At 33.5% G+C, this 23141-nt stretch overlaps 2 protein-coding genes and 1 pseudogene across 2 annotated transcripts; all 3 read right to left on the bottom strand.

Moving 5' to 3' along the window:
* Positions 1-523: 523 nt before the first annotated feature.
* On the bottom strand, positions 524-3127 carry LOC114738192 (elongation factor 1-alpha). The gene is made up of 3 exons (XM_028926216.1): positions 3038-3127; positions 1853-2344; positions 524-1752 (listed from the first exon to the last, which is right to left on the bottom strand). The coding sequence occupies exons 2-3, from the start codon at positions 2312-2314 to the stop codon at positions 871-873; spliced, it is 1344 nt and encodes a 447-aa protein (XP_028782049.1). The 5' UTR covers positions 2315-2344; positions 3038-3127; the 3' UTR covers positions 524-870.
* Positions 3128-9858: 6731 nt separating this feature from the next.
* LOC114738193 (elongation factor 1-alpha-like) lies at positions 9859-12491 on the bottom strand (annotated as a pseudogene).
* A 6288-nt stretch (positions 12492-18779) lies between these two features.
* On the bottom strand, positions 18780-21287 carry LOC114738195 (elongation factor 1-alpha). The gene is made up of 3 exons (XM_028926219.1): positions 21231-21287; positions 20106-20594; positions 18780-20012 (listed from the first exon to the last, which is right to left on the bottom strand). The coding sequence occupies exons 2-3, from the start codon at positions 20565-20567 to the stop codon at positions 19131-19133; spliced, it is 1344 nt and encodes a 447-aa protein (XP_028782052.1). The 5' UTR covers positions 20568-20594; positions 21231-21287; the 3' UTR covers positions 18780-19130.
* Positions 21288-23141: the final 1854 nt, after the last annotated feature.

The following is a 23141-nucleotide window of genomic DNA, read 5'->3' on the forward strand; positions in this document are numbered from 1 at the left end:
TTCTCTCTTCTAATCTCTCACGCGACTTCTGAGAGCTAAGTAGTGAATTGGATCAAATGATTTGATTGGTTTTCAGTTCTACGCCTTACATATGATGTCATCATAACATCGAATGAGTGCGGCCTGAATACTCCTCATTACCAATGAATGCGCCTCAACATTGAAGGGGTATAATAAATAAATATTGTTATAACAACACACCTAATTAAAAGGGTTTTATTCTTCATCTCAATATCAGAGAGAGAATTTAATTTCCACGGCATACAATCCATGGGTCTCCCAAAAAAACATGAAGTGGGTTCTGACTAATAATTTTCAATCAACTTGCAACATACAATTTCATAGTCGTAATTCGCCTAGAAAGTAGAAACTCTTTCTTTTCAACTGAATAACATACAATCTGGCACGAAGCCTAGGGGGCATTAAAAAGCAACTTGTCATTCAAAGTTTGAAGCATCAAAATTTCGAAATAAAGCATTTTTCTTTGTAAAGAGGAATTAACAAATCACATGCAAAAAAGAAATAACAGGTCCAAAGAGGATGATTAAACCATATATCTTAAAATCCAGAAATTAGTTGACAAACGACGTCCCAATAGGCAGTGTCTAAGTATAGTCCAATGTCGCACCGCATTTTTCAGAAACGAAACTCACAAAAATATGATTAAGCATGCAGAAGCGAAAGAGAAAATAAGCCTCGCCACCGTCGGTCAAGCACCCAGTTCTGCGAACCGAAGCTCACTGACGAAGGAAAGGACTCGACACAGTAACCGATAAACCTAAAACATAGACTCTGGAAAGAGAAGGTACTAATATCAAAACATTTATTGCGGCGACGATAATAGGCTTCAGACAAACCAGCCCGCACGATTCACTTCTTCTTCTGTGCAGCCTTGGTGACCTTAGCGCCAGTGGCTTCCTTCTTCTCCACGTTCTTGATGACTCCCACAGCCACCGTTTGACGCATGTCCCTCACAGCGAAACGACCAAGAGGAGGATACTCAGAGAAGGTCTCAACAACCATGGGCTTGGTTGGAATCATCTTAACCATACCGGCATCACCGTTCTTCAAGAACTTGGGTTCCTTCTCAAGCTCCTTGCCAGATCGCCTGTCAATCTTGGTCAGCAGCTCAGCAAATTTCACCGCAATGTGGGAGGTGTGGCAGTCGAGCACAGGGGCGTAACCACCGCCGATCTGTCCAGGATGGTTCATGATAATGACCTGAGATGTGAAGTTGGCAGCTTCCTTGGCAGGATCGTCCTTTGAGTTTGAGGCAACATAACCACGCTTCAGATCCTTCACAGCAACGTTCTTCACGTTGAATCCCACGTTGTCACCTGGAAGAGCCTCTTGGAGGGCCTCGTGGTGCATCTCCACAGACTTAACTTCAGTTGTCAGCCCGCTGGGACCGAAAGTAACCACCATACCGGGCTTCAGAACACCAGTCTCAACACGTCCCACTGGAACAGTTCCAATTCCTCCAATCTTGTACACATCCTGAAGGGGCAGCCTCAGAGGCTTGTCTGACGGCCTCTTGGGCTCCTGGATCTGGTCAAGGGCCTCGAGAAGGGTTGGTCCCTTGTACCAGTCGAGGTTGGTTGACCTCTCGATCATGTTGTCTCCCTCAAAACCAGAGATGGGAACGAAGGGGATCTTGTCTGGGTTGTAACCGACCTTCTTCAAGTAGGATGACACTTCCTTCACGATTTCATCGTACCTGGCCTTAGAGTACTTGGGGGTGGTGGCATCCATCTGTTGCAGAACAAAATACAGAAAAACCACATTAGGAAGCTGCAATCAATGCGATTATCTAGAGAGAAGTTAAATACACCAACCAACCTCAGTTAAATACCTTGTTGCAGCAGCAAATCATCTGCTTCACACCAAGGGTGAAAGCAAGGAGTGCATGCTCACGGGTCTGTCCATCCTTGGAGATACCAGCTTCAAAACCACCAGTCGTTGAATCAATGATAAGAACCGCACAGTCAGCCTGAGATGTTCCAGTAATCATGTTCTTGATGAAATCCCTGTGTCCGGGTGCATCAATGACCGTGCAGTAGTACTTGGTGGTCTCGAACTTCCAGAGAGCAATATCAATTGTGATTCCTCTTTCACGCTCGGCCTTGAGCTTGTCCAGCACCCAAGCATACTTGAAGGACCTCTTGTTCATCTCGGCAGCTTCTTTCTCGAACCTCTCAATAACACGCTTGTCAATACCTCCGAGCTTGTAGATAAGGTGGCCGGTGGTGGTTGACTTCCCAGAGTCGACATGGCCAATGACCACAATATTGATGTGACTCTTTTCCTTACCCATATCGCCTAAACTTGGAACGGGAAAGAAATTCTGAAAACAAATGTAACGAAGCCATTAAGACCACATTATGAAACCATAAAAATAAGTTGAGTTCGAAATTTTTCACCCTCAGAGGCAACACAAGCATTAAGATTAACTTAACTATCCATCGATGAACGTGTTGTCAAATTATGATACATGATAGAATTTTAGGGGGAATATTTTTGATGCGACATAGTCTGGCAGTGGCAGATCGAGCAAACTAGATCCGTTACAAAAGCAAACAACCACACGCAACAGTTAAATAAGAAATCCTGCATCGGCCTATCACATGCATACATGTAAACACGAACAAGATTAAATGCCCAATCGTTTTTAATATAATCGATCGTCGTCAACCAATAACAATTCATGAACATCCAAACAAAAGGATCGACTCTCCTCAAGATCTGTGGTGCTTACTGAAGATCCCGGCCAGACAAAAAGATATAATTCATCGACCAAAATCAGAAACAAGGAATCAAAAAAAAAAAAATTCCAACAGCGTTACAGACTTATGTAATAATATGCGTAAAAAACAAAACGAACGCGCATTCGAAAAGCATATCAGAAGATTGAATCATAATAAACAAAAAGGAAAAAAGAAAAAGACGAACAGAGCGTAGATTCATTCAATGAAACGATCTAGAATTCAATCCACAGATAGAGAAAGACATCCAAGGAGAGACGAGTCAGAGAACGAACCTAAGAGAAATGGACAAGCAAGAACCCTAGCCGCAGGCGAGCAAAAGCAGGAAACAGAGAGTGGAGAAGTGAAGGGGAATGAGATTCGAGGGATTATATAATAAGAGCACGAGCTGGGATTTTTTGCCTTGAACCCAAAATAATTGTATTGACAGTTATACCCCTCTACGCCTGTAAGGCGGCAGCCAGCGTCCAGCGACCTCAAAACAAAACCCTAAAAGCAAGCTCACTTTTTAATTCACCAAACAACCCTTCTTGAAAATTAAATTGACAGTTGTATCCTCTTCTGCCTCAGCCCTAATTCAAATCAAAATCAAAACCAAAACCAAACCCTAGCCGCCGAGCCTTTAAAATTGTAAGAAAATTAAATAAATAAAATTTAAAATAATATACATTATTTATAATTCATTAAAACAAACATTTATTAGAGCTTTTATATTATGTTATATTATATTGTGTGTGAATTATATCCTTGTTTTTTTTTTTGTTAAATCCTGTGGTGATGCGTTTACATTTACATGTGATTCCATCAATTTACCAGTAACTCAATTCCCAAGTGTCCAGACCCAAGAAAAAAGACAGAGAAATCCCCAAATGAAAAATTGCATAAAAAAATTTTATTTGAGTCACTTTATTTGGAGTCGGACGATCCCCAGATTTTTTTTTTTTTTTGCCATTGGATGGATAATCCTCTGATCTAGCCATCATCGAAGGCCTATTTGTTTAATTCTTTTCATAATTAAATAATAATTATAATTCGAAATCCGGTGTCAGCTTGTCACCGGCACGGCATTAATTTCTGTCTTCTGATCAGAGAAAACGCATTACGCAGTAACGTGCAGAGAGCGGAAGGCTCGATGATGTCTCAACGTTAAATATGATATATTTTTATTTTAAATAAAAAATTTGCCGCGCGACCATTATTTCTTTCTTGGTAAAGAAAGAAGAAGTAAATTATGTGACCATTTTAAATATTTCTAACTTTTTCATTTGGAGTCTAATAATATCATTTTAATTTGAATGGTCAGTGGATTTTGTATTAAATACCATCTTTACAACTTCGTTGATGATTAAAAAAAAATTCTTAATTTAAGATTGATTATTAAATCCTGACAAAATAAAAATACCGAATCACTCAAGATGTACAATCTCATCACCGTTTTAAGCTTGTTACTGAGAATGATGCTCTTGTCAAATATGTAGTTTAACTATCAATAAAAATATCCACAAAAACATTCCTTATAATAATATTCGAATATAATTCAATAATATAAACTGATTATATTATTATACTATAAAATCCGTGGTGCAATGTTACTATAAGGACAAAACGTCTGTTTAGTTAGTGAAATTTTGGTGGGATTTTATTGATATTTTTAGAAGTTCTTATATAAAAGCCATCCCTCTTGCGCTGCTGAAATTCAATTTACCTATATTTTTATTAAAAAAACTCATTTGAATTCGCTTGAAAGAATATCAATTTAGAACCTGTTTGGAATAATTTATAAATAATTTTTAATCATAATTTATAAAATATGAGATAAGCATATATAAAAAAAATTATGTCTCATTTTACGTAAAAATGTATTTGTCAGTGATTTTAAATGTAACAGTGTCTTACTTTCACGAGACATACTTTATTTTTTGTGAATATTTGAAACTGAACTTACAAATAGAATTACATAAAAAGAATATTAATTTATTCAGGTCAAAGGCCCACATGACCCGCTGGAGAACTCTGCGATCCTCCTTGGCAATGTCTCCTCCATTGTGAGCTCATGATGGCATCGTTACAGACGCGAATTAGCTGTCAAATATTCCAATAAAAATATTATTCTTCCATAAAGGCATTTATAATATAATTTAGAAAGAATTATAATAAGATCACACAAAAAAAAAAATACACACAGGCCACAAAGAGTAGAATATCTAAGGTCCCAAAAAGTATCAAAATTAATAACAGGTCCCAAGGGACCTTAGAGTATTATATTGTAATTGTAAAATAACATCATTACCTCTCAAGTTTTCAATTCACTATTTTCTCTACCAATGTAACGGACAACTTTAGTGGCAAGTATTAACAACCCAATAAAAAGCTGTTGACAACCTACACAGCATCCACTGACAACCTCCGGTCCTTAACACAAGAACTAATTAAATATTCAATTTAATTCTAAATATAAGATCTTAATTTATTTTGTCTTATATATCTATTCATTTATGCTAATAACACATGCATGCTACAAGTTCCTTTAAAAAGTAGTCTCAATGTACATGATTAATAATAATATTTTAGATAATATCTATTTATTATAAATAACTAATTTAACTAATTTTTTTAATATTCATAAATTAGTTAGCTAACTATTATATTAAAGACCAAAGGTGATATAAGACTCGTCCACTTTACCTCTTATGTTTACTATACTTTTTTCAAAACTAATTTACTAAACTTATCAACTAATATATATACACACTAATGTTATAGAGCAGTATTTTTGGAAGATTATATCATATTTATTAAAATGAACTAATTTATTTTATTTTCTTAATTTACTAATTTAAATGAGTTTCATATATAAGGACCAAAGATACTAGTATTATTTATGAGTTTGTAGGGGACCAAATTTCAAGATTTAGAGCTTACGAGGAAAATGTTTTAAAGAACAATGTGGGGCTTGTGAGCAAAAGTGGTCGAAGGAAAAAGAAGAATGTATCCTCTGTTATCACTGTCGAACACTAGGATAAGCTTTCGTTATTTGGGACAACAAATTACTAAAAAAAATTATTTTAAATTACTTATATTTAATTATCTATTATATCAAGTTTTCTAATCATACATGATTTTATATCTTTTTTTATTTTATGTAAATTTATAATTAAATGATAAGATTTTCAAATAAAGACGCACGATGAACATAAAAACCTTGATGCAAGTATTTTCCTGAATTAATAACCATTATCAATACAATATATGAAATTTATAAAAAAATATTTATTAGTTATCAAAATAATATTTGAAACTTATAAGAAATTTTATTATTCAGATTTACCACTTATGATAATATAACTCACATTCTTTCACGAAATACCTAGGATTCGCATTTATTTTTTTCCCCTTTAATTAGATGCAAAATAAAATGTAGACACTTAAGTCCTGCAAATTAAGAAAACTTCCCTCCCTCATAATGAAGATGCAATTACGCCTATATTTTTTTTTATTATTTAATTATATTCTTGATGTCCAAGCCATGGAATTGAGTATGGATACTTTTTCGTTTTCCCTGATCTAATAGAGTTAATTAAAATACTCTGAGATCAACTTTTTTGTGGACAAACATACTTTGTAGGGTAGGTTTAAATACTCAGTCTTTTCATATATTTAACCAAAAAAAAAAAAAAGGATAGGTCCAAATGCTTGGGGCCGAAGAAAACAGCCTTTAGTGAAATGTCTGAATTGCCCACACTTGTAATACTTTTCCTGGTAGCATCTATGGCAAGCAGCAAAAATAGGCATCATTTATGGTAATGACTTTTGGCTTTTATTTTCACATTTCTTATTTCAATTTTTCGTATTTATGGGGAAGTCTTCGTTTAAGAAAAACTCGAGAAAAGTGTTTATTATCATTGGACCAGATGTCCCTAACTTTTTCTTTTACTCTTTATTCAATAACCATGACTTATCTTTAAAAAATTTGTAAATGGTGTTAAATTTTTTGTTTCACAAAATGATGTTAATTTTGGCCAAAAAAACAAAATGATGTTAATAAGCGAATTTGGAAAAATTTCTTAAAAAAACACTTAAATAATACAAATTTTTATTTGAGTCATTGAATTTGTTGAATCCCTAATAAAGTCAAATGTCCTAAAGATGAGTTTTTAAAATTTTTATGAAATAATTTTAAAGGCCCTTTCATTAAAAACACAGAGAGATTATGATTTTCTATTATTTCTGTATTGCGCAAGAGTTCTAAACAAGAAAAACTTGGTGTCTACCATTACAAAGTCAAAAAACTAATCAAGAAGGTAGTGGTGAGTTAGTTTTTATATTAAATATTCCTCCCTTATTAGTTTTTATATTAAATCTTCCTCCTTTAATCCTTATAGTTTCATCTTGATAGAAAGTTATTGATTTAGAATTAAAATGTGTTAACAATAAAATAGAACATATAATTTTTAAAGTTATATTAAATTAAAGTTTTATTCAAAGATCTATTAGAAATGTGTTATGAAGATAGGAAATTGTTAATTTAGAATTGAAAATGCATTAATTTTTAAGATTGTATTGTGATCAAGTTTTATTTAAAGAATTATTACAAGTTAAGTGTGTTACGAAAACAAAAAGTTATGAATTTAAAATTGAAAAATATTAACTATGAAATCAAATATGTTAATTTTTAAAGTTGTATTGTAGTCAAATTTTATTCAAAGACTTATTACAACTGTCATTTGGAGATATAAAGTTGTTATTTTAGAACTGAAAGTTTTTAACTACATAACTAAACTTATTAATTTTCAAGATTATATTATAATCAAATTTTATTTATAGACCAACGCAAGTGTACTATGGAAACAGAAAATTGTTAATTTAAAATTAAAACATGTTAACTCTAAAACAAAACTCGTTAATCTAGAAGAAAAGAATTTCTAACAAAGGGATATTAGGGTCAATTCATAAAATTTTAAAATCCCTCTTTAAGCTATGTGACCTGATTAAATATTTGATGAATTTAATGACCCAAATAAGAGTTTGAATTATTTAACTGTCTTTTTTAAAAAAATTTCAAGGAATTTTGTACTCACCTAGAAAAGGAATTTTGTAAAGGTTATTAATATGAGCGGGGCAAAAGAATATTGTTTAATAGTAATAAATAATTTTTAATGAATTTATTCATTTGAAAAACATATTTCTTAACAAGTTAAAGAATGTGCGTGCGTGTGTGTATTTCTGTCCTTTCCTTTTACTGGTAATTTAGATATACACGCACACAACAAATTCATTGTTTTTGGAATGTCATGGCCAAAGCCCAAAATACCTTCATTTTTCATTATTATATCATTTTAATCCAACCGAACATGCCTGTGAAATCAAAAGGGAAAATGACACAAAGAATGGCTATTAAACTTCAAAATAACAAATAGAAGATTTTGACATATCAAAATCATTACAAAAATGATTAAAATTATTATAAAAATAGTCAATATCACTTATTTATCTTTTTAAAATTTTGAAAGGTATTTTTTGTCATTTTCCCAATCAAATAATTGTTATATTTTCATGGCAAACAAATATAATTATTGAAATACTGAATTTTATAAATTCATTCATTCATTGTCATCCTGTTAATTACTCAATTTGTAAATAATATATTGTTGAAGAGCTATTTGAGTCTAATAAATTAAATTGCATTACAATGCAATGTATTCTGTGTATCAAAAAATGAGCAAAGGTTAAAACTGATTCGATGCATAATCTGGATCATAATATTTGGGGGCGTTTGGATTATTTACCAAATAAAAAATAAATAAATGAAGAGTTTTATCTTAACTTATATAAAAAATACTTTTTGAAATGCTTTTGCGGTATATCAAGCTCCAGTGTACCAAACTCGCCCCAAGTATTCATATGCTTTTTCATGTGAATTTCACATTGAGTAAAGAGAATAAATTTAAAAAGCTAACACAATCAACCCTTAAATGAGACGAACTACGCTTCAAAACGTTTTGGAAACTCAGTAATGAGAGACGATATATAAAAGCCCGGGAGATCCAACTGTAACTTTTAAAAAACCATATTGTCTTTTTAAACTCTCAGGCATATTTGGATTTGATACAATGCACAAATATTTTCCAATTTCACTACGTAAAATATAGGGAAAATTGGTTAAAAATTTCCTTTGACAAATTAATTAAAGAATGAAACTTGTAATAAATATAAAGGTATGGACTTCTAAAATATTAGTAAGTATAACAGAAAAAAGACTGTAGTACTTTGATTGATGATTATTGCATATCAGTTATCCTCACTTATATATGATTAATTGTATACGATGGATGCTCATTTCATATAACTCATTACATATGACGGATGCTTAATTGTATATGACGAATGTTTACCTGCATATAAGTTTATTATGTAATATAGATACTAACTGTATATAATAGATGCTCACTTGCATAACTAACATACAGTTTCTTATTGTATGCTAATGTTTAATACAAATGTTAATTGCATATGAAGGATCTTCATGCTTACTTTTATATAGGTTCTAATGTTATTGCAAATGGTGTAATATGCAAGTATCTTTTAAAGTATGCAACTTATCTTCCTTACTATGCAAATACCTTCCCGTAACATGCAAATAACCTTCTCTAATGTGCAAATTTCATAATATTAATTTATAGATAAAGATTTATTCAGCACCGTAAATTTGCATACATAAATAGTAATATATATAATTAGAATTAACAATATTTAAATTTGAATATATAATATACAATTAAAATAAAAAATATACAACAAGATTTTATACGTAATTAAACATCCACGTGCAATTAGAATCAGTCATATATAATTTTCAGTAACATACAATTAGGATAATTTGATCTTTCTTCCACTGCAATTACCCAAATGTTTAAGATACCATTGCCCAATTAATTTCTCAAACAGAAATTTATCCCCCATTTTTCCTAAAATATAACAATATTGAATAACCAAAATTATGCCTATAGAAAATGTTAAACAAAAATTTTGTCAACAAACACTAACAGGATAACAGGAGACGGTAAAGTGATAAACCCAACCATGTAGCTGTGAACATAGGGAAATGAGATCATAGAAGTTGTGGATTAATAAAAACCTGAAATTTAGACTTGTAAAGTTGACAATTGCCAGCCAACCGGCAGTGTATAAAAATAGTCCTATACAATACCGCAGCTTTCAAAGACAAAACTCTCTGATACACGAAAATGAAATTACCAGAAAACCTTGCCACCGTCGATCAAGCAGCCAGTTCTGGGAACACAAGCGCCTTGACGAAGGCAAGAAGTTGACACAGTAAATAATTAACCTAAAACACAGATTCCGGAAACACAAAATGCAAATACGAAAATTTTTATTGCAGCCATCATGGATGGCTCCAATCGATAAACCGGCCCCCACGATTCACTTCTTCTTCTGCGCAGCCTTGGTCACCTTGGCGCCAGAGGCTTCCTTCTTCTCCACGTTCTTGATGACTCCCACAGCCACCGTTTGACGCATGTCCCTCACAGCGAAACGACCCAAAGGAGGATACTCAGAGAAGGTCTCAACAACCATGGCTTGGTTGGAATCATCTTAACCATACCGGCATCACCGTTCTTCAAGAACTTGGGTTCCTTCTCAAGCTCCTTACCAGATCGCCTGTCAATCTTGGTCAGCAGCTCAGCAAACTTCACCGCAATGTGGGAGGTGTGGCAGTCAAGCACAGGGGCATAACCACCGCCGATCTGTCCAGGATGGTTCATGATAATGACCTGAGATGTGAAGTTGGCAGCTTCCTTGGCCGGATCGTCCTTTGAGTTTGAGGCAACATAACCACGCTTCAGATCCTTCACAGCAACGTTCTTCACGTTGAATCCCACGTTGTCACCTGGAAGAGCCTCTTGGAGGGCCTCGTGGTGCATCTCCACAGACTTAACTTCAGTTGTCAGCCCGCTGGGACCGAAAGTAACCACCATACCGGGCTTCAGAACACCAGTCTCAACACGGCCCACTGGAACAGTTCCAATTCCTCCAATCTTGTACACATCCTGAAGAGGCAGCCTCAGAGGCTTGTCTGAGGGCCTCTTGGGCTCCTGGATCTGGTCAAGGGCCTCAAGCAGGGTTGGTCCCTTGTACCAGTCGAGGTTGGTTGACCTCTCGATCATGTTGTCTCCCTCAAAACCAGAGATGGGAACGAAGGGGATCTTGTCTGGGTTGTAACCGACCTTCTTCAAGTAGGATGACACTTCCTTCACGATTTCATCATACCTGGCCTTAGAGTACTTGGGGGTAGTGGCATCCATCTGTTGCAGGAAAAAAATACAGAGAAAACCACATTAGAAAGCTGCAATCAATGCGATCATCTAGAGAGATGTTAAATACACCAAGCAACCTCAGTTAAATACCTTGTTGCAGCAGCAAATCATCTGCTTCACACCAAGGGTGAAAGCAAGGAGTGCATGCTCACGGGTCTGTCCATCCTTGGAGATACCAGCTTCAAAACCACCAGTCGTTGAATCAATGATAAGAACCGCACAGTCAGCCTGAGATGTTCCGGTAATCATGTTCTTGATGAAATCCCTGTGCCCAGGGGCATCAATGACCGTGCAGTAGTACTTGGTGGTCTCGAACTTCCAGAGAGCAATATCAATTGTGATTCCTCTTTCACGCTCGGCCTTGAGCTTGTCCAGCACCCAAGCGTACTTGAAGGACCTCTTGTTCATCTCGGCAGCTTCTTTCTCGAACCTCTCAATAACACGCTTGTCAATACCTCCGAGCTTGTAGATAAGGTGGCCGGTGGTGGTTGACTTCCCAGAGTCGACATGGCCAATGACCACAATGTTGATGTGACTCTTTTCCTTACCCATAGCGCCTAGACTTCAAACAAGAAGGGACTGCTCAAAGGAAAAAACAAAACAAAACAAAAAGAGGATATTATGGCCACTGTATCAGTTTCCATCCGAAGAAGCATCACAAATGCTGAGACGCAAATACTGATAAATGACATGAATATCAAGTGACGATTGAGCTTTCTGACAATAATAAGTAAAATTAATGCGGAAATCGTCATGTTTTATGTCTGGCAGATCTGGATAACTAAAGCAGAACCAAAAGCTAACAGCCACATGCGATCCAACAGTTACATAAGAAAATTCGCATCTGCTTATCACACACAAATGAGATTGCGTTTACAGGCCCTAGAAAAGCTCCAATTTCCTTTGCATAAGATCGTTTTCATAAATCAACAACAAATCATTAATAATTTATTAAATCCACTCCAAGATCTGTACTTCACATGGGAGTTCAATGAACAGGAACATCACATCGACATAATGAAAAGCATAAATCGATTCATCATCAAATACATAATTAATCCAACAGACTAACATAAGTCCATGGGAAACAAAACAAAAGAACACAAAAGAGCGAACGGGCGAACGAGCACGCATTCAAATAGAAGATGAAAAGAAAATTATGTTGTATTAAACTACATGAGAGAAATTTCAGCAGGAAAAAAAAAAAGAGAGAATAAATAGCATGCAGAATGATCCAGTGAAAAGGCCTAATGCTAAAGCCATAGACTGAAGGAAAGGCACAGAAAGAGTACAAAGTCAGAAACCGAACCTGCAAGACAGTGAGCAGCAGAGACCTCAGCCGCAATGGAGCAAGTGTAGCAAGCACAGCGAAAAGAATGAGGGTCGATAGGGTTAGAGATGTTATATAATTATGGCGTTTTACAAAACAACCCTTGCCTTAATATTGTATTGACAATAGAATCCTTTCATAATGGGGCGGCGGATCAAAGCCAAAACCCTAAAATGGAGAACAGGTATTTCTCAAAAGTTGCTCGAAATATATTCTTCTCCTAGATAACTAATTATGAATACTAAAAGATTTTAGTTAAATTAGTTATTTATAATAAATAAATATTATTTTTTAAAAATATGTTTTAATCATATATATTAGAATAAAAATATTTTAACATATATAATTATTCCGGGAATTGTTTAAAAAATAAATAAATATTAAAAATAAAATGAATTGAGATTTTATATTTAAAATCAAATTAAATCTTCAACTACATCAGAGGTAAGTTTAAATATTACATCTGATTCTAAATATAAGAACTGATTGGGTATTGAATCTAATGCTAAATATAATACATCAATCCAATTTATCCCTAAATTTATAATTTATTTTTTTAAATTTTTTTATTAATTACACATATTCACCAAAGAATATTGATGATTAAAAAAATTATTTTAAAAACATGAATTCATATTTATTATAAATAACTAATTTAACTAAATTTTTTAATTTATTTAAATTAGTTAAGTAAGTTTTATAGTAAAGAAACAAAATAGTATGAACTTTGTGATGCACAAATTCATTGCCTTCGTTTTGTGCGGTGACAATAAAAACAAAGTCAAGGCGGAAAAGGAGTTATTTTATGATGAATTCTTATTTATTCTTATTATTGTATATATTTAAATTTAAACTTCATCCAATATCATATGATCAAACCAAATAAAAAACAAATTATCAATTTGCATATTAATAATGTTTCAGTGAAAATAGAAAATAACATTTTTTTTTTAAACTTGCAAGTCGATTTGAACTTCTTCAATTAAGCTTTCTCGCCTAAGTCTCGGTTGAGAATGAGATATATTAGCCTTTCGATTGTGATCAAATAATGTTGAGATAATTTTTTTAATGAGAAATAAAGGAAAAACTAATCTGAGGTATTCATATTTTTTCCAGGTCCCTAACAATTTTTTACGGAGTTTCTCGAGTTTACCCTTATCCTTTAAAACCGCAGGAGATAAAAAAGAGATAAGTCTGAATTTTTGTCTTTTTTTCTGCTACTATTTTTTTTATTACATTGTACTCCTCAGTCTAATGTAAACTTTAACTAACTAATTTGAGTAGATATAAAATTTAATTAAATTAGTTAACATAATGTGTTTTTTTTAAAATACTATAAATATCTCTCTAATCTCTCTCTTTGATTATTATTGAGAGAATATCAATTTAAGTTAACTTAAAAAAATTGATAAATATGTGGAATAGATATTATATGCACAATAAACATTAATTCACTAATTACATCTTGTTAAAATGGTCAGCACATGGTTTATGAGGAAAAAAATTGAAAGAATGGATTTCTGGACAAACAAGTACTCTTCCAATCCTTAATATAAGACCCAATTGTTAAGTTGGTTTTAATCCTAAATATAAGAATCATTTCTCATATTTATCAATTTTTTCTAAATTACTCCTATGGATACTCCCTCAACCATAATCAAGTAGAAAAGAAAGAGGGGGTATTAAAAAAGATGATTATGGTATTTTAAGAAAAATGTGTCACATTTCTTATAATTAACTAACTTACCTAACTTCCTTAATCTAATCAAATTAGTTAAATGAGTCTTATATTAAAGATAGGAGGAGTAACAAACATTTCATTTTGGTTACAGTACACTTTTCATTATGTTCAACTTCTGTGAACTAGCTAGCGTCTTAGTGTTAAAGTAGCATGAAGCATCTCCCTCAAAAGAAATTGCCCTTCGCCACTGGCCGTTTGGCCAGTGGCATGTGACTGTGTGTTGGGTACATGTGTTGTGGGTTCAATCCCGCCCTATTATAACCCAAAAAAAAAATTGCCCTTCAGCAACAAAAATAATTTCTATTAGCTAAATAGAAATTATTCTTTTATTAACACAAGTCCACGATTAAATCAATGCACAAATAAAACTAAATCAAGTTAATATGATAAAAGCAGTCTGTACAATTGTGAGGTTCTCAAAAAATATGGTCAGATAGGATCTCCACTAATGTGTTTGAACACCTCCACTAAATATGAATAAATGTTTTTTTTAATGCGAATATGAATAAATGTTAACCTTGAAGAATTGTTTTCTTTGGAAAAATTAATATTTTCGTTCATATAATTTGGCTTTAGTTATAACTCAATCTCTAAATTAACTTCGCACGAATCAAGACTCAAAGATTTAACTTGGTTTCTATATTTTGACTCAATTAGACTTTAGTTCCTATAGTTTAAACATTTTAAAAAAACTAGCTCCTACATTTAAAAAAAATTAAAATTATATATTTCATAAGAGATTGGTAACTAAAATTTCAAATGATTGAAATTATAAAAACTTAATTGTAGCAAGTGAAAGTTTAAGAACCGAAGTATGACCAAGTCAAAAGTATAAAGATTGACTTACATTGAGCTAAAATTTAAATTTTAGATATTAAATTACAATCGAATCAAAAATAAAAAGTATAGAACTAGAAGAATGTAGCAACTTAGCAACGAAGCAAATAGAAATCGAAACACATATAAGAGAAAACAATGCTCGTATCTGCGTAGCTGGCTAGTTCTTCATAAACCATGCATAAGGATGCTGTTCTAGAAGATTATCCTCTATCCTGCAAGAAGCTACTTTGTGTAAATCAAGGCAATGTGAACACATGAACCCATTCAAGTGTGGTGGTCATTTTTTTCTCGTGTGAACTAGTCACGTCTTTTTTTTACTCAATGGGAAGAAAATATTTTATAACAACGCACTGTCAAAAAATGCGACCGAGTTTGTTGATTTATTTATTTATTTGGATGTCTTTTCTGGACCCTAATCTTTTTTAGGTTAGGTATTTGAGCAACCGACTAATCTGGATCAAGGAACAGAGTACATTTATAACACGAGCAACTCTTCTCCCAACAAAGGCGCTTCTCGATAATTGAACTTGCATTTTCATTCTTACAGGGGGTGAGACTACTAGCCATATCGATCAATCGTTTGTTAGTAAATACGACGATGTTTAAGCCCAACCATACTTGCGCTCAGATAGGTCTTTTCTCTTTCTTTCTTTTGTTCTTTTTTTTTTTTGGGTTGCTGGAAACAAATATCTTTTTATTAGACACAATATTGTTTGAGACATTATCAAGCATTAAATATGAATATCTCTTCTAGTGGAAATTCAGACATTGGTTTATCACGTTGCGAGGGGTTATCTCCTTTCACTAGATCCCATTGATAGATAGATCTTTTTTGTTGAATAGGTTAAATCTAACTTATTCAGACCAACAAGGGTTGAATTTAACAAAAAGGATTAGCCCATCACAACGTGACAAATCAAGATTCAAATTCCTGAGTGCCTACATTTAGCACTTAATAAGGTCTTGAATAAAATTTCCTCTAATAAGAGGATACTTGTAGGGGGGAAAAACTTATGTGGAGAACCAAATATGTCTTTTTGTTCTTTTGGTTAGAATTAGTCTTGTCTAAGGTATTGCCGAGTACTAAATATAGATATATCTTCCAATGAAAATTCAATATTAATTTACTATGCTGTGAAGAACTGGTCATTTTCATTAGATTCAGTCCTGTTGATGGATAAATCTTTTTGTTGAATAAGTTAAATCTAACTTATTTGGACCAATGGGGTCTAGGTTTAATGGATGGGCTAGTCCCTTACAACATAAAAAAATCAAGATTTGAATCTCTGTTAAAAAATTATCTATATTTAGTACCCAACAGTGTCTCAACCAGATATTACCTATCTTTTAGCAAAAATAAAAAATAAAAACTTATTTGGAGATCAATGGGCCAACCCACATAAGTAAAACCTAAAAGGAAGCCCCCTGAGCATTTAGTCCAAACTCCTTACACATCGTTCCCTTCGGTTCCACTTAGAGCGAAGGGATAGGCAATGAACTGGGTGGCTTATTATGTTTTTGTGTTAAATTTAATATACTCCTCTACCAGCAATGCGAACCCCAATTAGATTAGGCATGATACATTTTTTTGGTATCGAGAGAATCTAAGGACTCAGTTGGCACGTGAAGTTGATTTTAATAAAAACAGAAATGGATGTAAATTAAGATAGATGCGATAATGAATATGGATATGTGGCTTAAAGTATGTTTGGTATTAGTATGGAAATATAATTTAATTAAAATACAGGAGTATATTTAACAGGCTTAAATACTAAAATAGCCTCGAAAAGATTAAAGAAAAAAGAACACTACTCACACTAAGGTTGGGTCAAATTGTCCATCCCGCTGAGGAGGCGCTGGCGCATCAAAGGTTGGGTCATCGTCCACGATAAGTTTAAAGGCTAAGGCTCTGTTTGGTAGAACGGTGAAAATTCTCCATAAGCCCGTTTCATGTAAATCGAGATAAAATTTCTCTCACATACTTATATCGTATTCCGTAAATTATTATTGAAAAACTGCTTATAAACTGTTCCAAATGGGTCCTAAAAAATGTGACATAAGCTTACATCAAATTGAAGATAATGGAATTATTAGGGGGTGAGGAGGGAAGCCAATTCCACCGATTTTGGTGAAATTGAAATTGGAAAATTGTTCAATTCCATCGTACCAAACTAAAAGGGTGTTTGGATTAAACCAAACCATCGTTTGGAGAATAGCTTCTGGAGAATAGATTTTGAGAAGAATAGATTTTGTGAAAAAGTGATTATAATAAAGTATAGTGTTTGAATGGTTATTATCAGAAGACTTTTTATATGTGCAAATTACTAAAAAGGGTATAAGTTAATATAATAATTATATAAAAGATAGATTTTATAATATATTTTTTGAAGAAATAAAATTGTTAATAAAATAATTTTTACTAACATAATTAATAATATATAAGATAATATAATTAATAATTAATTAATATATGTATATATATTTACAAAATTATAAGATTAAATATGTTTATAGAAAAATGATTTTTTTCTAACAGAAAAATATTAATTTGCTTTAAAGATTTTAAACATGAAATTCAATAACATTTTTTCATAACTAGTTTTTATAACAACATACTACCTCTCATCCTTAATATAATTAATTAATTGTTACTATGTTTGTAAAAACATTTATAAAATATAAGATTAAAAATGTTTTTGAAAAGATAAATAATTTTTTGTAAACAGAAAAAAAAAAGAATAAAAAGAAAAGTACTGAAGGTGGAAGAGATGTAACAAATCCTACCTCTGAACGTTAGTACCTCTTTTCTGATTAAAAAAAAAAAACACTACCTCTAAACAGTAAAAGACCGGAGGTGGAAGATGAGGGGTATATGTGTCTGGTAAAACAAAAAAAAACATATCCTCGTATCCATTGGCAACCATCTAACACTCTTCAAATTTTTTCCAAAAGCAAATTCAAAATACTTCTCTCCAAGCCATGGTTTTGACCCCAAACCATAATTTTTGCTATTTTATAGGTGTTTGGGAAACTTTTTGCCCAAACCATGGTTTGGGATGATACCCAAACACCTCATAAATCTTATTTCATATCAGGAAGAGTTCTTGGAGATCTTTCTCCCTTTTGAACAATATAGACCCGAAACAAACAAGCAAATGACAGGGGAAGGCTCTAGATTAATTTCATGTATCATTTTTAAGTCTAGCGAAATTCATAGGCAAAAAAACTAGAAAGCATAGTGATTTAGAGATTTTTTTATATATTGATGCAAAGAGAACGTTCTCTGGTTTGCACTGAAATTAGGACCGAAAGTAGTATATCCTTCTGCCGCCTCCACATTAAAAGGGCAGGTATTTGTTTTTCCCTTTTCAAATCTCCACCTACACATTCTTTTCTTGTTCCCATCGAAACGAGGGGATAAGGTAAAAACTTTCTCCTCAACCTCAAATCAACTTAATGTCACAATTAACTGTCCAAGTGAAATGAAATGTGGCCGCGTAAGTGAAATTAGTTCAATTACCTCAATAACTTCTTTTTTTTCCAAAAGGAAACTACAGGGAAGAAAATCACATTCTCCATAACGAGGAAGCAACCCGGCACAAGGAAAACATCAAAACAACATACTGCTCGGGAAGAAACAAACCCATAGTGAATCATTTCAATTATTATTAACCTTACAACTATTGCAATACGGCAGTACGATTCCATTTAAACCCCAAAAAACGGGGAGAAAGCGATCATAGAAGTTAAGGATTAAATAAAACATAAAACACTAAAATATAAAAAGTTAACATTTGATATCCAATCGGCAGTGTGGAAAAATAGTCCTGTACCATACCGCAGCTTTCAAAATTGAAACTCTCTGCCACACAAATGTAAAGAAAATTACCAGAAAACCTTGCCATCGTCGATCAAGCACCCAGTTCTGCGAACATAAGCTGCTTGACCAAGGCAACAACTTGACACAGAAAACAATAAACCTAAGACACAGAGTCTGGGCACACAAAATACATATGAAAAAACATTTGTTGGTGCCACGATGAAACAACAAGAAGCAGCCACGAATAGAAATTTTTATTGCAGCCATCATGGATGGCTCCAATCGATAAACCAGCCCCCACAATTCACTTCTTCTTCTGCGCAGCCTTGGTCACCTTGGCGCCAGAGGCTTCCTTCTTCTCCACGTTCTTGATGACTCCCACAGCCACCGTTTGACGCATGTCCCTCACGGCAAAACGACCCAAAGGAGGATACTCAGAGAAGGTCTCAACAACCATAGGCTTGGTTGGAATCATCTTAACCATACCGGCATCACCGTTCTTCAAGAACTTGGGTTCCTTCTCAAGCTCCTTACCAGATCGCCTGTCAATCTTGGTCAGCAGCTCAGCAAACTTCACCGCAATGTGGGAGGTGTGGCAGTCGAGCACAGGGGCATAACCACCACCGATCTGTCCAGGATGGTTCATGATAATGACCTGAGATGTGAAGTTCGCAGCTTCCTTGGCCGGATCGTCCTTTGAGTTTGAGGCAACATAACCACGCTTCAGATCCTTCACAGCAACGTTCTTCACGTTGAATCCCACGTTGTCACCTGGAAGGGCCTCTTGGAGGGCCTCGTGGTGCATCTCCACAGACTTAACTTCAGTTGTCAGCCCGCTGGGACCGAAAGTAACCACCATACCAGGCTTCAGAACACCAGTCTCAACACGTCCCACTGGAACAGTTCCAATTCCTCCAATCTTGTACACATCCTGAAGGGGCAGCCTCAGAGGCTTGTCTGAGGGCCTCTTGGGCTCCTGGATCTGGTCAAGGGCCTCGAGAAGGGTAGGTCCCTTGTACCAGTCGAGGTTGGTTGACCTCTCGATCATGTTGTCTCCCTCAAAACCAGAGATGGGAACAAAGGGGATCTTGTCTGGGTTGTAACCGACCTTCTTCAAGTAGGATGACACCTCCTTCACGATTTCATCGTACCTGGCCTTAGAGTACTTGGGGGTGGTGGCATCCATCTGTTGCAGAACAAGATACAGAAAAACCACATTAGGGAGCTGCATTATTATCTAGAGACACGTTAAATACACCTAGCAACCTTAGTTATATACCTTGTTGCAGCAGCAAATCATCTGCTTCACACCAAGGGTGAAAGCAAGTAGAGCATGCTCACGGGTCTGTCCATCCTTGGAGATACCAGCTTCAAAACCACCAGTCGTTGAATCAATGATGAGAACCGCACAGTCAGCCTGAGATGTTCCAGTAATCATGTTCTTAATGAAATCCCTGTGTCCGGGTGCATCAATGACTGTGCAGTAGTACTTGGTGGTCTCGAACTTCCACAGTGCAATATCAATTGTGATTCCTCTTTCACGCTCAGCCTTAAGCTTGTCCAGCACCCAAGCATACTTGAAGGACCTCTTGTTCATCTCGGCAGCTTCTTTCTCAAACCTTTCAATAACACGCTTGTCAATACCTCCGAGCTTGTAGATAAGGTGGCCGGTGGTGGTTGACTTCCCAGAGTCGACATGGCCAATGACCACAATGTTGATGTGAGACTTCTCCTTACCCATAGCGCCTAGACTTTACACAAAACGGGACTGCTCAAGAGAAAAAAACAGAATAGAATATTATGCTTACAGATTACATTAATTAGAATTAATACAACTAAACTTTCTGGAAATCATAATTTTTTATGCGACATATTCTGGCAGATCTACACAACTCGATCCAACCTAAACGCTAACAACTACATATGATACAACAGTTAAGAAAATCTGCATCTACTTGTCACGTAGACATATGTGATTACGCTTACAAACCTATAAAATCCCCAAGTTCCTTTACATGCTGCCGTTTCTCATAAATCAACAACGAACCATTGATAATTAAATCCACTCCAAGATCTGTACTTCATGTAGGAATCATAACACGAACATCCCAACGACATAGTGAAAAGCATAAATCCATTCATCATGAAATACATAACTATAATTAAACTTAATTCACTTACATAACAAATTAACTTTTAAGTTACACAAGTCAATAGGCAACGAAACCAAAAGCAAAAGAGCAAACGAACGAGCGAGCATACAAATAGAAGATGATAAAAAAAGTATGTTGTATTAAAATACATGAAAGAACATGTAGCATGAGGAATGATCCAGTGAAACGTTCAAAAGCTGAAGCCATAGATCGAAGGAAAGGCATAGAAAGAGTAGAGTCAGAAACCAAACCTGCGAGATACCGAGGAGCGAAAGCCTTAGCCGCAATGGAGCAAGTGAAGTGAGCAAAGTGAAAAGAATGGCCTTCAGTAGGGTTAGAGGGATTATATAGAGAATATATTTACAGAACAACCCCTACTGTGATATTGTATTGACAATAATATCCTTCGATTATGTGGCGGCGGCTCAAAGCCAAAACCCTAAAATCGGGTTGTTTATGGAAATTTAGTGATAATTTTTTATATTTTTGTTTTATTTATTGCATAAAATTTATATGTCCAATTTGGAAAAAATATATTATCAAAAAATTATATGCTTTTTATTTTTACCCAAAAAAATAATACTCCTTTAATATTAAATATAAGACTCATTTTATAATGTAATTTACACTACAAAATAAGTTATACATTTACGATAAATGAGTAATACAAATACCAATACATCATGGGAAAGATTGCACTGAGATCTTACCCAAGAGAAATAATTATACAAAAGTCCCTTAAAACCACCAAATTAATCTAAATCGTAAGGGATCTCATTATAAGATATTCCATTTATTTGATTACTCTACTACCCTAATCCTTTTTCTAGGTATGAATTGACAATTGAAAAAGTAGTCATTAACAATTTAAAGTAAAACGATTAATAACGATTGCAGCAGGTATTAACAACACATTTTCTCAGTGTGTCACAAATATGTAATGCATGTGTTGCTAATACCTAGCATGATAATTCTTAATCATTGCATCTTAAACTATTAACAACTTTTTAATTGTCAATATATATTTGAAAAATAGATAAGTAGAATTTAATAATGAAACAAGTGAAATTTTTGACAGTCAGGGCTTTCCCACTGATTTTGTAATTTTAAGATTAATTTTTTATATTTAATTTTGTTGTGTCAGACCTTAATACAATTTTCTCATAAATTTCCCTTCGATTCCTTGGTTGTGCGGAATGATGGAGTCGAATTCTAGGTGGGAAAGAAATCATCTTATGATGATAAATTTTTAATCTAATATAAAAAGTCTAAAAAATCCCCCTTCATTTATTTATAATAGAAAATTATTTTTTTAACACACAAATAGATTTGCATCTCTTAAAGTATACTCCTTTACTTGAGCTCCGCCTGAGATATATTAATCTGAATTTTTTTTATTCACCAAAAGATTTCACGCACAAATATACTCATCTCTTCAATTATGTTCCTTTATTTGAGCTCCAGCTGTCTTTAAGATTAAATCTAATTAATCAATTTGAAGAGATTAAAAAAATAAATTAATTAATTTAAAAGATTTATATTTATTATTTTTTAAACTAATTGGCTTAATTTATAAATTGATATATTAATTTTAATTCTTAATATAAAAGCTAGATAACTAATTTATAAATATTAATAAAATTAATTATTTATAATAAATATATGTTTTGTTGTTTAAAATGTTTTTGTCAGTTATGTATACTGGAATTATTTTTTTATAAAATTTTTAATCTGTGCAATTAACATTGGATTACTTAAAAAATAAATAAACAAGTAAGACAAAGTATACAAGAGTCGAGAGACTTATAGTTAAGAATTAAGGACTGAATGGAATATAATTTAATTATGTGTATTTCAGAGAAATCATATAATATATACTATAATTAAATATTATTTTCAATCCTAAATATAAAATCTACTCCTCTAGTCCTATTTATAAGCCACTTTCACCATATTTCACACAGATTAAAGAAAATCTTAAAATACATTAATTCTCTATTAAAATATAACAATTTTTTAATTTTAACCATATTTAATATATACCATTTCAAAAGAGATAACTACATATACCATAATAAATGAAGGACAAAATAGTACATTCACACTAAAAATTTAATAAAGTGACTTATAAATAGAACTAAAAAAACTTTTCTCTCTCTATC

The sequence above is a fragment of the Neltuma alba genome, unplaced genomic scaffold (genome assembly GCF_004799145.2).
Source record: "Neltuma alba isolate B1F8T4 unplaced genomic scaffold, ASM479914v2 tig00013556_pilon, whole genome shotgun sequence".
Lineage (NCBI taxonomy): Eukaryota > Viridiplantae > Streptophyta > Magnoliopsida > Fabales > Fabaceae > Neltuma > Neltuma alba.